This window comes from Centrocercus urophasianus, unplaced genomic scaffold (genome assembly GCF_019232065.1).
Source record: "Centrocercus urophasianus isolate 14NV4802_14NV808 unplaced genomic scaffold, USGS_Curo_1.0 seq_1, whole genome shotgun sequence".
NCBI lineage: Eukaryota > Metazoa > Chordata > Aves > Galliformes > Phasianidae > Centrocercus > Centrocercus urophasianus.
In genome coordinates this window covers 1,060,280-1,076,164 of record NW_024884141.1, presented here as the reverse complement: position 1 = coordinate 1,076,164, position 15,885 = coordinate 1,060,280, and the positions used below count along the sequence as shown (strand labels likewise).

Here is a 15,885-nt window from a genome sequence, read left to right as displayed (position 1 = left end):
GGCCACTTCTACCACTCACAAAGGCGTGTGTGCGTGTGTGTGTGTGTGAAGATGGGGAACTAAACTCCTGCATAGCATTTCTGTGAGTAAATACAGCCAGATGGAATCTTCCTCCACCTGCACTGGCAAACCAGTTTCTGTGTGTTGGTTGCATGGAGCAGGCTGAGCTGACAAGTCCTGTGAGAAGCAGGGTGTGCTCAGTGCAATCTGCTCCTGCTGAGCCTGACAACTTACAGCAGGAATCAGCCTGACTGTCAGCCAAAGATGGAAACCCAATCCTAGGAATGTTTTTTTCATTTACGTATATGTAGAGATTTTTTGCAGGATGTAATGAAAACCCAGTGTGTCCTGCAGCAGACCACCAGTCTTCAGCCCACACCTTCTGGCATGAGGTTTTGGAGAGTGATATAAAACTGTGTTAGTTGCCCCCACAACTCACTGTGTTCTCCTTTGGATCTCTGCAGCAACCTTGACCTAGAAAGAACAATTCGTCTTTCCAAGAGAAAAGTCAAAATCTAGCTTGTTCCCTCCTAAATGATGGAGCAGAGGAGAAGCAGAGGAGCAGCAGAAAAAGCCTGTGCCCATTCCCTCTATTACAGGTACAGTGTCACAGATACTTTTCTGTTGTCCAGGAGAACTACCACTAAACTCTTGCCTTCCAAAAGGCAACAGCCATGTAGGATAGTACCAGAAAGAATGGAGGAAATTCCTCACCTGTATATGGAAGTCCGCTGATGGTTTAGGAGGTTGAAATGCCTACTGTAATGCTGTCAAAAGCTTCATCCAAAGCTTCCCATCCAACAAGGCTTAAGATTACATCAACTTGACTTACAGGTATGTTACCGGAGGACTTTCATTTCATTTTTAACAAAAGCAAGTGTATAGTCTTGCATCTAGGGAGGAATAATTACATGCACCAGTACAGTTTGGCAGATGACCTGCAGGAGGGGAGCTCTGCAGAGAGGGACCTGGGTGTCCTGGTGGACGACAGGTCGGCCATGAGCCAGCAGTGTGCCCTTGTGGCCAAGAGGGCCAATGGCATTCTGGGATGCATTAAAAAGAGCGTGGCCAGCAGGTCGAGGGAGGTGATCCTCCTCCCCTACTCTGCCCTGGTAAGGCCTCATCTAAAGTACTGTATCCAGTTCTGGGCTCCCCAGTATAGAAAAGACAGGTATCTCTTGGAAAGATTCCAGCAGACGGCCACAAAGATGGTGAAGGGCCTGGAGCATCTCTCCTATGAGGAAAGGCTGAGTGAACTGGGTCTGTTCAGCCTTGAGAAAAGAAGACTGAGAGGGGACCTGATCCAGGTCTATAAATATCTAAGGTGTGGGGGACAGAATGGCGAGGCTGGACTCTTTTCAGTGGTGAATGGAGACAGGACAAGGGGAAACGGCTGGAAACTGCAGCATAGGAAGTTCTGCACAAATGTGCGCAAGAACTTCTTTACGGTGAGGTGACGGAGCACTGGAACAGGCTGCCCAGGGAGGTGGTGGAGTCTCCTTCTCTGGAGATGTTCAAGACCTGCTTGGATGCCTACCTGTGCTACCTGGTGTAGGGAGCCTGCTTTGGCAGGGGGGTTGGACACGATGATCTCTGGAGGTCCCTTCCAACCCCTGCGATTCTTTGACTCTGTGATTTCAGTTCTTGAAGACAAACTAAAAGCGAATTGTTTGGGAACAACTCTGATTTCAGAACACCCTTCTGAACTTCAGAATAGGCACCTGCCTGAAATGATGGTGAATTTCCATAGTCTGTTTACCATATGGCTGTAGCGAGATTGGAGACACAGCCAGCACAGCTACAGATCTGTCAGAAGACATATGCAATTATTGTCCATTGTTATTGCATTAGTTACTTGTGGCTTTTTTTTTAATGCAGCAGAGATACTAAATGTCAATGTTTTAAAAAGTCTGCATAGTAGTAACAGATTTGGAACTCATGCCAATGACTGGTAACTATATCAGTAAAAAATATTAGCACAACAGCTCCTTATCATGCAAAGCATCTCTTCTCCCTTCTCACTAGGTTTCATCTATGACTGTAATTTCTATTTTGGAAGTTGTAAGTCAGAAAAAGACAGCTTACTGCACACCATATAATTAGGAATGGAAAAATCCCTGCAGCCTTTAAACTGCTAGAAGAAAATATATTTAGAACCTTGAATATGTTCCTATTCACACAATTTCAATAGAGGATACATCAGCATTTGCTTTTTTTCTTTTATCTCTTTTAAAAAATACATTTTAAAGGTCTTAAGCTCAGCTGTAGGACTTCACTCCAGGCAAAACTTTGGCTAAAAAGCAGTTTATCTGTTGTTTAAGATAGTTTGGATCATTTCTGCGTTCTATCCTAGTTCTGAGAACTTCCTTGAATGAGGATGGTGCTCTCCTCCAGTTAACCCTTTTCCACCACAATGAGCAGATTCTTTTATCCTTTTAGGCAGTGTGACTTTATTATGAGGTATCTATTTCTTTGGAGGTGCTTATATACACCTCTTCATTAAAAATATCTACCAAGGTAATATCTAGAATCCAGGAGAGTCTGAACCCAAAGACTATTCATGTTATATCAAACTGGTATAGTGAAATCCAAAGTAGGGTGAGCCACGCCAGCACATACACTGACAGCAGTAGATTTAGCATGGAAAGCCATCTGAAACAATGTTTACCATATATCTACAGCCAATTATAATGGGTAAAATGCCACATTATGACACTCTGGAACTCAAGAGTTCATTTGGAGGTAGCTTGAGCTCCTGCACAATCGAACTGATTTCAAGAGAGGGCCCATTAATGGCCACTAGGAGAAATAAGATTAGGAAAAAAACAACCATAGATCCACAACTCAAAAACCTCTCTTACAGGTTAAAATCTGAGACCTTGGTCCTTGAGTGTAAGATGGCTGCATGACTAGCTAGCTCCCTGGCCAAACCTCACCAACCACATCCCCCCAAGGGACAGGAATCCACCCAGTCCTTTGCCCAATGGGAACACTGCTGCCCCTTGATGATCATGCTTCAGGGGAGATCAGAGCTAAAATGTGTGAATTAAGGTGCTTCCATGGCTGCAAACATAAAAGCCACATGAAGCCATAAACCAGGCCCGAGGTCCACTGGGCCTGCTGTTTCTTTAAAAAAAATGGTATAGGAAAAGCCTAACACAGTATTTACCCAGAACACATTTTCAGATGCTGATGACTTGGCGTTTCCTGAATCACTCTTTTAAATTTAAAAGCCCAGGATAGGTTCCACAAATCCATTTAATTGTTTTCAAAACCCACCTACATTTAACATCCAGTTAAATAAACAAATATCTTTATTTGCTGTCCTCAAATCCTGTCATTAGAACAGAGAGCAAACATTCATCCCTAGTCATTCTCAATACTCTGTTTCTCTCCTGCGGTTAGGAAATGGGACATAATCTCTTGCCTTTGATAACTCATTTTTCATTATAGGAGTAAAGGCCCTGGTAGACAAACTTTTCAAACCAAAAGCATGCAGCTGATCTAATGATCACAGTGCTTACCATGAGTGATAAAATTTTGGAGATGGACACCCTCCCCCTCCATCTTTCTATTTAACTGAATTCCTCTCAGATGTACCTACAGATTTAAGTACAGCTGAACTTTGAAAAAAATGCAGTTCACGTCAAAGCTGTTTTTACTATGCTTTGTTTCTTGACAGAAACGACATTGTTTTACACTGAAAAAAAATTCCAGTCAAGCTAAAACAAGTCTTTTCATTCTAATATTCTTGGAATTATAATAAATAAATAAATAAAATGAAATAAAATAAAATAAAAGGTTAGATGATAGTTAGGGAAGCAAAAATCAAAACCATCTGCTGCCTTATTATCCACAATCGCCTCCTAGAAAAATGATTCCACCACTAAAGCTACTCCACTTTATATAATGTATTGCTTTCCTTAAATTGCAGAAAAAATCTCCCATTATTGAGGAAAGCATCCGCACTACAAGACTGAAAATAATTTTTGCCTCTTTCTTCGACTTTAGATGTATTACAGAAATTGTATCAACACCTGAAACTAATGTAGATTCCCCTGATCTTTCCTCATGATATCCAGAGTGAAGACTCCGGTTCACAACCTGTACCTGACTCTCTAAACAGCACACTCACTGCAAAACCTTTCTGACTCAGCTTATATTTCTTGTCTTTCAGGAAGGGAAACAATTTTGGGAGGAAAGAATAAAAGACATCTTGTTCCTTGTGCCTCCAGTTTATTGATCTGATAACTTCTCTGAAAGCTGTGGGCTCATATTCTACAGAGAGAGAAGGATGGAGAATGCACGTTTCCCTTCAGGGGTGAGCTGAAACTGATCTAACCACTGCTTTTGTGAATGAAGGCAGCTTTGACTTATTCTTTTCTTTTTGTCACTGAAAGAAATCTGGACCTCCTTTTGTATCAAGAAGTGTTTGCTCAGCTGTAGTATAATATGCTGAAGTCTTTTCAGACCAGAAGATAGAAATATTTTATGAGGCTAGGCAGCCAACCCCCCATTAAGAAATGCTTGCAGACACACTAGACTTAAAGAACAGCTTATTTGATCAATTACAAGTCAAGTAAATAAATGGTTGAATAAATGTATGATTTAAACAATTCCCCACAACTGAAAACTCTAAAAAAATCTTCTACTGCCTAATGCACTAAGGGTTTACATTTTAAATCACTCATTTCCAAAATAAATTTGGTAAGCAGTTAACCTGAGTCAATTCTTAGCCATAACAGTGAATGTGTTTGTAAAATTTTAACATTGAAACTGCAGAACATTAATTTGACCTTATTATAATTATTCAAAGCTGAATACAAAAGCTGAAGCTTCGTGAAACTGTATGCTTACTGCGTTGTACTGACTTAGGAGTATTTGAAAGCTATTCATGGTGACCACGTGGAACATGGCTAACAATATCCAGGAGCTAAAAAATGACAGATTCCACAATAACTCTGAATATCACTGTCTACATCTTCATCTTCATTTTAGGGAAAAAAATTACTGCCACAGTTTCTCATATGTCTGCTCCAAAGTTGAATTAAGCAAACAACAACACTGTAAAAACTGTCATTCTTTATTTGTCTGATGAAATCTAGAGGTGTTTGGGATGCTTAAAACTAATGTGGAGTGAGAAGAGAAAAAAAACCCACTTGGTTATTCCTCCTTTGCACATACTTAAAGAATGGGAAGTAGTCATTAGCTAAAAGCAACTCATCTTGCAGGGTGTAGCTATAGAGTTGAGAGGGAGGAGTAGCTAGCACTCATTCAATTTACACACACACACAGATTCAAGCATAAATTTTTTTGAAAAGTCAAGTCTAAACACATATATAGTAGGAGAACCTCTCTATTTTTCTTCCTTCATCACAAATATCCTGAAGGCAGGATCAGAGCTTGTTACTATATGATGTACTTAGAAATACAGATGTTCTAATTCATTTATCGTGAAACGATTTTCTGCATCAAACTTCTAAGTACCGGTTGGTTAGCATAACTCAAAGCAAATTAATTCTCATTTGCTAGGTTAACTACACCTGCAGTAATTCTGTACAGAGTTTATGATCTTTTACTTCACATATTGTTCTTTTAAGACATTTCCTATAGATTCTCTTTCCCTCAGAATATGCAAGATTCATTTGAAGCAGAGTTAGTGATCATGATCCACAAACATATGCCTGGGTAAAACTGCTGTGCCAGGGATGAATTCTTCCTTTCCCAAGACACACCAGAATAAAAGATGAAAAACAACATATTTCCACCCATAAAAGACCATTTTTTACTTATCAGACCTGAAATTCCTGCCTTCAGTTCCTTAAAACCAAGTACAAAGTTACTGAACACAATAGATCTGAAGGAGTGGAGAGCAGACACACGAGTTAGATGATTGAGGTCAGCAGCTCTGCCAAAGGTAGTTAGCAACCACTGGCCTGGTGAGTAATTGATCAGCCGCTGGGCCTGATGAGCCCATGTCGTTATTTAAACGTTTGATTTTGATTGCAATCTCATGACAGGGAGAAGACAGCTTAATGTAGGCAAGGAGGGCAGGATGGGGAGGGGGAGCAGAGGATGGGCAGGAGGATTCCCCACAACAGGCTCTCAAAGTTCAGCCTGATTTTCTTTATTAACCTCATCCACAAGACATGTATGCAGCAAGTACTTTTCTCACATTCATTCCTCAAAAATGACAATAAGAATTAAGTTATTCCCCCCACCCTTTTCATCTCTTAAATCCTTGGGATCCTTGGGATCCTTAGCTCTTACCACATTTTGCCATTCCTCCGTCCGTTCTCTAACTCCCCAGTTATCCTCAGTCTCTCTGCCTCTGGTGCGATGCTCTCCTTCTGAAACCACTGCCAAGAGCAGACAAGCACTGAAGCTCTGAGGGCGCCCAGGCTCTGTCAGCACTTTGGATCCGGCAGCTGGCACAGACGGCAGCCTCTGATGGTGGCCAGAAGGAAAACTTCTGCTCACAGACTGAATATTTGTGTCTGTCTCCAAAGCCAGAGGCCAAAGTGGGACAGCGGGGAGGCAACGAAGTAGAAAAAGGAGGTGTAGGCAGCTGTGGGACGTTGTGAGAGGGAGGTGTTGGGATAAAGAAATGGGAAAGGAAAACAAAGCCCTGTAAAGCCTGAGATGAATGAAGGAGGCACCAGGAAGCCGCAGAGCTCCTCCCAGCTGCAGGCTGCTCTGCAGGTCGTGGAAGGTGCCCCAGGGCAGTCTCCATAGGTGTGGAGGACGCAGGGATATCTGCCAGGCCTCACTTACCCTCTGAGTCCTCCAGTTTGGCTGGCTCTGGTGCCATGGGGGGGTTCTGAGACCCAGAGCCTCCAGTGATGCCCCGGTGAGCACGGAAGGCTGAGGTGCTGCCTTGGGCCCTAGGTACGCTTCGGCTGCTGAATACACCAAATGCTTGCTTGTTCCTCACCCGTGGTTAAAATCCTCCCACCTGACACTAGTGCTGTTTGAAGCATATTCAGGTTTGTGCAGGAAAACCAGTTACAACAGATAACCCACGAGGCAATTCCACGTTCAGTATTTTTACAGGCACTTTTCATCTTTGGCGCTCAAAGTGCTTTGCAAATATGAACTCGTTTCAGCTTCACAACAAGCCCTGTGAGGCAAAGATAATGATCACTGTACCTATTTTACAAATGGGGAAACTTCAGCACAAAAGAAGAAAAGTGTTACCACAGATCAGGCGGAGCAAGTTGAGAGGAAAACTACGCGGTCCTGCAGTAACAAGTAGAAAACACTCCCTTCCGCTCTGGTTTGATTAAGAAGAGCTCTTCCAAACAAAGGTGTAGCATTAAAAAAATGAAAGAGGGAAAAACATGTCGTTCAAGTTCTGTAAGAAACTTCAGCAGCTTCAGAACGTTTGGTGCCATTAGGCTCTGCACTTAGAGTACACGAAAAAAAAAGTCCTGCTTTTTGCAATGATGTAACTCAGAGTAACACGCAGAAGTCTGCAAAACAACACACCCAAAGTACTCCTGCATCTTGCGAGGTTTATACCAAACTTGCATGCAAGTTTTGGGGACATAAATTTAAAATCCCGGCTCAAATTTCTGTAGTAAGAGTGGAGTGAGGAATGTGTCAACAGAGATCAGGAATGGGCAGGAAACAGAGTTTGGCTGGAGTCTGAAAGTCCAAATGTTTATCCAAACAGCAGCCGAGAGTTTTGACAGTGCATGAAATAACAGACTCTCTGTCTCACCATGCATTAGGATTTCTCGTTTGGGATGTCAGAAGCAAAAAGTCAACCAAGATTTTTCTCCAAAGTTTTAGAATCAAACCTTTGCTGTTTATAAGGAAAAAAGAAAAAAGAAAATTAGTTCTCTTTTCATCCCAGTTCTCTTTTCATCCCAAATCTCATTTTCAGATTCAGTGGGAATTGAGAGAGATGAAAAATTCGGCACAACCCTGGAGGGTTACACCTGCTAACCATAGGAACAGATGTGAAATATTTTTTCCTTGACTAATGCTACACTCCATAGAGAGCTAACGATTTCTAAGGTGCATAACCACAGAAGTCTTCTTACACCAGATGAATTATCACCGAGCTATTTAAATTCATAACTGCAGCAGCAGTGCAAACATGTTGATGAACTAATCACTTGGACTTGGCTGCACAGTGCTGTTCTGCTGCTGCAGCACTCTGGGGCTATTGACATTTCTGCTGGGATGGCTGCTAAAGAGTCGCATTGACCAGTTCAGTACCACTGCATGAAAAAAACCTCGTGCAAAGAGCTTTTTAAAACTAAAGTCCTAATATTGTGCTACTTTGCTTTTTGTTATTCACAAGCAGTGGTTTCAGTGAGTGGGAGACAGTTCAGAAATTTACTTGGGCAGAAATTAATCCTGTGGATTAAAAATAGAAGTAAAAACAAGCAAAACATCAAAAAAAAAAAAACAATCCACAAAAAAACTTCAGGAATGTCCATCATTATAGTCTATATAGAGGCCATTAAAATTCATCAGTTTCAAAGCCGACATGACAGATAAAAGCCATGGCTTTTCTCTCCATTAAATTTTATTTCATTTACCTAGAAATTTATCTGTCAAAACATCATTTCCCATTTCTTCCAGTATAAGAGATTCTTTTAGCTGGCTATCAAATTATTTTCAAAGTAGAAAAAGCAGAACAATCAAATTCACAGACATAATGGGGGTCTGCAGTACCAAATAAGGAATGCTAACTTCATGTAGAGAAAAAGAAGAAAAAAGATTCAGCAAAAGAAATGTGAAGTGGCGAAAGCAGCTGAAGAGAGAATTTAATGGCAACATATTCCATTGGTGAACAAAAATGTAGGTTGATAATTTAAAATGTGGGTCATGGTGTCCAATGATTAATTAAAAAAAAAAAAAAAAAAAAAAACACATAAAAATTCAGTTGTTTTGTGACTTGCCTTTTCTTCATGCAGGGTTCCTGTGATAATTTTACCTATTTTATATCACAGTAACTCAAAAAGCTATATGCACAGGTACACAGACAAACACTGTTAATAAGATCAAACTTCCTAACACAAACCAGGACAGAATGAGCAGTCAATAATTTGTGATGTAATTTATGACTGGAAAGCAAGCATGTTTTACTTAATGGGGTGAATGTCTCTTTATTAACTTACTACTAAATTACGTACTGAACTAATAGCATTGACAGAGGCCTGTAAACAGTACAGATTTGAATCAGTGTTTTGTGGCAGTACAGTAATTATAATAACATCCTGAACAAGCTTTATGCCTTTTCAAGGCACACAGACCTGGTACTGATAAGCTTAATACAAGATCTAAAGTTAACAAACAGGAATTTTAGCAGTGAATCACAGAGCAGACAGACTTCTGTTTTGATACAATGATGGTGAAATACAGCCAGTTTCCCTGAGCCGGATTAGAGACATGGCACGTTTCTTCCTTTCTTCTTTCCTTTGAGTTTCTCAGGCAAACTGCATATAATAGCTATACCAGTGTGCTTCTTAATTCTAATTGTAAAGCTTTGAATGAACAGTATGAACTTGTAGTGTTTCCTCCCTGGTTCCTCTTTAGTGAGACACAGAAATACTAAAAAGGAAAAAACAGTCTGATCAGAATGCAATCTTTGCCTTTCAATTCATTTTTCTCAGTGTTATTTTTGTGAACACGATATCCATGAGAAATCTTATCTTCAGAGTTCCTCTCTCTTACTACATAGATCTAGGTGAATTTATAATCCTTTGACACATCACAGTGGGTTAGTTGATAACTGAAGAGAATATAAATCTAATTTGTTCAAAACCTTTGCTGGTAGGCATTTAACAAAAGCCCGTAAGGCACAGAAATAGGAGAGAGGGAATCACTATTCTATTCCAAGCTTTCTGCCTGACTTACTAGATAACTGAGGGCAAGTTATTTAGACTCTTGTCTCCTCCAATTAGCATGTGTGTTATTTTCCTTTTCCAACACCGGATCACTTTGAGAGCAGGGGAAAAACTTCACTGCGGCTGACTATTATGATGCTGGTAGAACAAGGCAGCATGCCTTAAAAATGCTGCATTTACATAACCCTAAAGTTGCTGACAACCAGTAAAGTAATACCAGGAAAGATGCGTTTGCAAAGGAAAGACAAATATTGCACACCTTTAATAGTTTTTAAGCTATAAAATTTTGATGGCTGGGGCACATGTGCTGATTCTAATTAACCTGCCAATGATAACTGGCAGTAGATGCAGTTTGCTCTGTGTGGTTCAGTAAGTTCTCCTTACAAATAATCACACTACCAAGAAAATAAGGTTGATAGGTTCACAAGTGGAAAGAAACTTGAAACCAGTTTCCTAGAAGAAAGAATGAATGAAATAGCTACAGGTCCAGGCAGCTTACCAGGGCAATGTGCCTTCAGGCACAACCACTTTCTTCCTTTTGACTCACTTTTCACATCAGCCCTCTTTCCTACTGAGTGCAGCTCAAGCTCAAGTACCAAAATAAACCTTGGACATTAACCATTTAAATTCAAAGCTGTCAGTCCTGTAAATAAACAGGAATTGTTCATTTATGGAAGGAATGCTCACATTCCTGTAAATAAACTCTTTGGTATAAGTCACATACACAGTAACAATCAGATTTTTGAATCACAGGTAGGATTCCTAGGACTACAGAATTGTTACAGATGCTGTTAGAAACATGGCTTATCGCATTTCTTGGTGGATATACTGTACATCACTGAGCTGATGATCCTATTGGGTGGCCCTTGCTGATATGTACACTTATCATGTATATCAGTGAAGACAGCCCCAGGATATCTAGGCTTATTGACAAAGGTCAATGATACATACGCTTCCAGGTGGTTCTTAAAACATGACAGGATTTTTTCCTTGCTAACATCAGAGGAGATGATTCTAGGAGAATCCTGTAAAATAAAATCTCACCATCGAAAACCTTTCAAGCTTATTTATATGATAAAATCATAGAATCATTAAGTCTGGAAAGACCTCAAAGATCTTCTATTCCAACCATTAGCCATCCCAATCATGGCCACTATAGAAGTAGCTGTCTTGCTTTCCAAATTGAAAATTTTCTTGAAGTCACAATGAGGTTTTTGAACAACTTCTGCCCTTTCATTATGTAAAATTCTGAAAGAGCAATATTATCTAACAGTGTAACCGGGTAGCTTGCATTTGACTGTAATAGTGGGAAAGACAGGTTAATGCAAATTCCCATGTACTATAAAATTTTATAAGAGCTCAAGGAAAACTGAGACAGGAAATAAAATCCTATGAGTACTGAGGAGGATACAGTTACCAAGAAGAAATTCAAAATACGCAGTATAATAATTCTTACCGTGTGATATTCAGCTAAAAAATTGAAATTTTCTTACTACTATCTGTAAAACCCACAGAATTAAGTCAATCCATTTCTCTAATGGCAGGTTTCTAAAACATATTTTGAGATGCTTGACATTTTCTTTGAACTAAAAAAAAATGTTATACTGATCTAATTATAAATAATTGCGTCTGGATATTCCTTACTAACAAAAGAGGAGTTTGATGTAAAGAAACTCTGTTTTCAAAAAAGAAGAGCAAAAAGTGCCACACCAAAATATATAGCTAGCAATTATTTTTATTACTGGTGTTAAATTTAAATTATAACATTTTACTTCAAAATGTCAAAAAGAAATACTGTATCCTGAGACTATTAGTAAAGTCTCAGTAATAAGATAAACTTCTACTGCAAAATACAAAGCTTCCCAGTTTTAATCCTAATATGGATTAATGAATTGCATTAGTACATCTTTTGGGAATTTAGAAGGTCTTCTTAAGACTTTTACAACACAGTAATTACCAAATAATCATGAGTTAAATTTACAGTAGTTAATTAGCATAGCAATGAATCACAATATACTTGATTTCATATAAGGATAGTAAGAAAAATAAATGCAGTGATGCGTGTCTTCTTAATAGCTTAAACTAGAAAAGCTTTCAAAAGTAATTAAAAACTCTATTAAAAGATCTTTTTTTTCTTTTGCAAAAGATTCTTTCTTGTTTGTAGTAAGGTTTAGCACATTGTATGTGCTTCATCATGTCAAATTTGATTTCCAAACACTACTGTTTTAGACATTCACTTTAGGAAAAGATGAATCACGACATAGAAATGACTAAGTTTGTCTTCACTGACTGTTAGGGGATTCCAAGATGACCATCTTAGAGGTAGATTGCTGCACTTTAGTCACAAAGTTAGACGAAATTATTTGTCTTCCTTTTCTCTACAGTCTTATTTAGATCATAAGCTCTCCAGGCTCTGCCAAACACCTTGACTCCTCATCATTATATTAGTAAAAATAACATTATTTTCAAAAAAGAAATATTCACAACTTGCTCTAAAACTGATCAATGCCTCATACTTTTATCTTTGAATTAGGAAAAGGACAAGACTTTTGCAAAAATGTTGTTATTACCATCTGGTCATATTTTGTGAATTTTCGGCCATCCGCTTTTGGCAAAGGCTCCCATAGCTTAGGTTGCAGTGCTGAGATCATAAAAGCTTCAGAATTGTATCCCAAGTCTATCCAGTTAAATTGCCTTTTTGGAGCATCAGCAGGCTTCACAACTGACAGATGAATGTCAGTGTCTATGATAGTCAGAACCCTTTCTGTATTAAATCCTTAAGAAAGGGAATAATCAGCAATTCTGTGGTATCTTGTTTTAAGAGAAGTGCTACAGTGCATTTGAGAACCACAAATTCCAAGTGACCTCCAAGGATCCTCACCTTCTGGAGGTGACTCAAAAGAAAGAACATAGTAATAGTCATATCTGTCATATTTGCACAGATGGAAAAAAAAATAAAACAATAATTTGGAAATGCAGATTAAGCATACCTCACCAGCACAGTCAAGCAGTAGGGAGCAAATAACTCTACAAATAGCTATAGCTATTTAGAAATGCCTCTGTAGTATGAGAACTGCTGGTTGTCTTAGTAAGTAACAACAGTACATAGTTCTTCAGTTTAGAACATATAATGATCAAGACTTTCTTGCCGCTAATGTCTTTTTCCTCCTCCTTTGGATCTCTTGTACTAATTGAAATGATTGGTACAAAGCTGGAGGTAGAACCAACACACATCCCTTTATACAGGTTTTAACTAAACTTATTCAATTGCTTTACACTACTTAAAACAGTTTTCCTATCTTTGCAGAAAGGAAACCTGTCGTATCATTTAGTCCCTCTGGCTCCATGAAAGACAGTTCACACTTGACTCCTAGAGGACAGTCTGTAATAGTGCTGTATTTTGTTTCTAAATATCTGTAGGGAGTTAACTTTTACCTGAGTCTTCCATCCTCTGCTGCAGCTCCTCCTGGTATAATCTTAGTAATGAATATCCCAGGATCATCCCCAATGTGTGGGTTATCTGTTCCTCCAGCAATACTGAACCCCAGACCAGAATTTCCCTGAAAAAAAGTAAAGAGAATACATCACGAAATGCGAGATTTCTACAGAACTTATTTGCGGCGGATGAGCTAAGTATCCTATTTCGTTTAAAGAAAGCATTTTATTTGGCATCATCATACTTTCAGGTGGATGACTAAGCCAGAATAACTTGTCAGTTAAAGAGCGGAGGCTGAAAAAATAAAGAAGTCCCAGAGTTAATGGCAGAGATAATGGATGCTCCTACAGAAACGGGATTTGACCTAAATTTCTTTTCAAACAGTCACATAAATTAGCCTCTGAACTCCAACATGAATTTATCTAAGTCAATGAGAGCTAGAGGTTAAAAACACCTCAGAGCTCTAAAAAGACTTTTAAAAGGCCCTTCTTTTATAAACAGAAACAGTGAGTAATATTTGGCTCTGAAGAATTTTAGTACTTTTTTTTTTTTGGTAGAAAATAGAGAAATAGATCATTGTTCAGATTCACATGCATTTATAAAACAAAAAGAAACAACAACAACAACAAAAACAAATACCAAACAAGAACAACCAACCAAAACAAAACAAAACAGTGTTTCTTCTACTCTACTGATTTGCGACAAGGGAATGTTGGAAATATTCATTTTGAAGGTCTACTCAATAATTCTATGTACTGCTACCACCACTTATGAAATATAACGAGACATAAATAGGCATACATGCATATGCATACACTTGCACATGCAGTCACTGTTTATCACATAATTTTAACCAGCAATTCTAGCCCATTTTTGGTAATATATATTAATTATTTCATTTTTCTATGTAAATTAATATTGATAAGATATTATATATTATATATATATTGATAAGATACTTTCTTTTGTGATATAATAATAAATTCAGCGCAATATTGCACCATTTTAGCTTTCATCATGTGAATGCCTTTTTACAGTTATGTATGTAGGTTATCATAGTGTTACAATATTACTGATATTGTATAATTTTCACTGCAGTGGATGAAATATGTTCAGGACACTAAAAGTTTGCTGCTGCTGCTATTATTTTTTCCCCATTATTTCATTCAGCATCTCGGATAGTTGAAGATATTTTTCTTCACTGCTGTTACTAGGACACGTATCTGGTTCAGTCCTAATGAGAACAATAGCTAATAAAAGTAGCACCTCTCTTGTAAGAGGCAAACAAAGTAAGGAAAAGTAGCAACAACAGCTCTTACTTCTGTCTTTTGAAACTCTACTTCAATTAGAAGCTCAGGCTTGTGTGCAAAACCTCACATGTTGCCTGTATGCAAGTGTATCAAATTCTCAATTCTGTTATCAGTATTCTGCATTCACAAGCAATGCAGTTCTCATGACTCGAGAGACGTCCATGCAATCTGCAGCTCTGTTATCAGCATATAATTATGAAGACATTTTCAAAACTGATTTACAATGCAAGAAGGATTTAGAACTACACATATCTTAATGTTGCTCAGATAGCTAAATGAAGAACAGAACACTGTATATCTATAATAATACCGATATAAGAATACATAACATTATGTACATATTTTCTGTAGAGTTAATAAACATCTCCAGGCCAGCATTACAAATCTATAATTTAATATCACTTTTCATCATTAGGATCATCTCAGACTCAGGTTCTTTTCCCAGTATTTTAAAAACTACCTAATTATACCGTGCACTCAATACCAGTTTGCACTCTAAAAATATGATAAGAATATTTCCCTATGAGTTCTTCTATTATTAATGGGGATAATCTTCCAATACATAAGAATGAAAAAAATGCATACATATAAAAATTTCAGGAAACCTGGAATAAAAACCTTAAAACAATGCTAAAAAAAAATCAAGGACAACTTTCTAGAAGGTTTATTAGAATAAATAATAAAGAAAGAAAACATTAAATTAAAATTGTAGATTTTGTTTTTAAATCCAAGGAGGTTATTAAAGTATACAAGAACCTATTATTCTGAAAAGAGGTAGGTTTCCAAATCCCTGTATCAGGGGAAATAGGACAGCGAGGAGAAACGTGGATATAATTTTTAGTTGAATAGGGAATACATACAGTTATATCATAATAAAAGAGAGTGTCTGAAGAGCTTTAAAAACAATCAAAGCTTGCCTGTTATGTGGGATGTGCTTAGCTGGTACAGGTCTTCACTTCAAGTTCATTAGAATTCTTAGCAGGAAATACTTTCTGAAAAAGATTCACACTTTCTCTGCACTTTCTACTTCCTACTATACTCTTTGCCATTACTTTTTAGAGGGAAAACATGCAGTAGTACTGAATGTAAGCAGGGATGTGGTAAAACTGCTACAGACTTCTCAGGAGAATCAGTGGTAGCCCTTGACATTCATCCACAAATATGCATCTGCTATACTGCAATACTATTCTGATTCTGCCCCTTAGGAATAACTTTTTAAAAGAGGAGGGCAGCACTTCTCACTGGCATTATGTATCCAGAAAATTTCAAGCAATTA

The 15,885-nt window shown here is 38.2% G+C and overlaps 1 protein-coding gene across 2 annotated transcripts in view; it reads right to left on the bottom strand.

Annotated features, from left to right (window-relative positions):
- DLG2 (discs large MAGUK scaffold protein 2) overlaps positions 1–15,885 on the bottom strand; it is a 730,880-nt gene that overhangs the window by 322,064 nt on the left and 392,931 nt on the right. For both annotated transcript variants that reach the window (XM_042839962.1, XM_042840043.1), the window contains one exon: positions 13,299–13,423. In XM_042839962.1, coding sequence (XP_042695896.1) covers positions 13,299–13,423 — 125 coding nt within the window. The remainder of the gene's footprint in view (positions 1–13,298; positions 13,424–15,885) is intronic.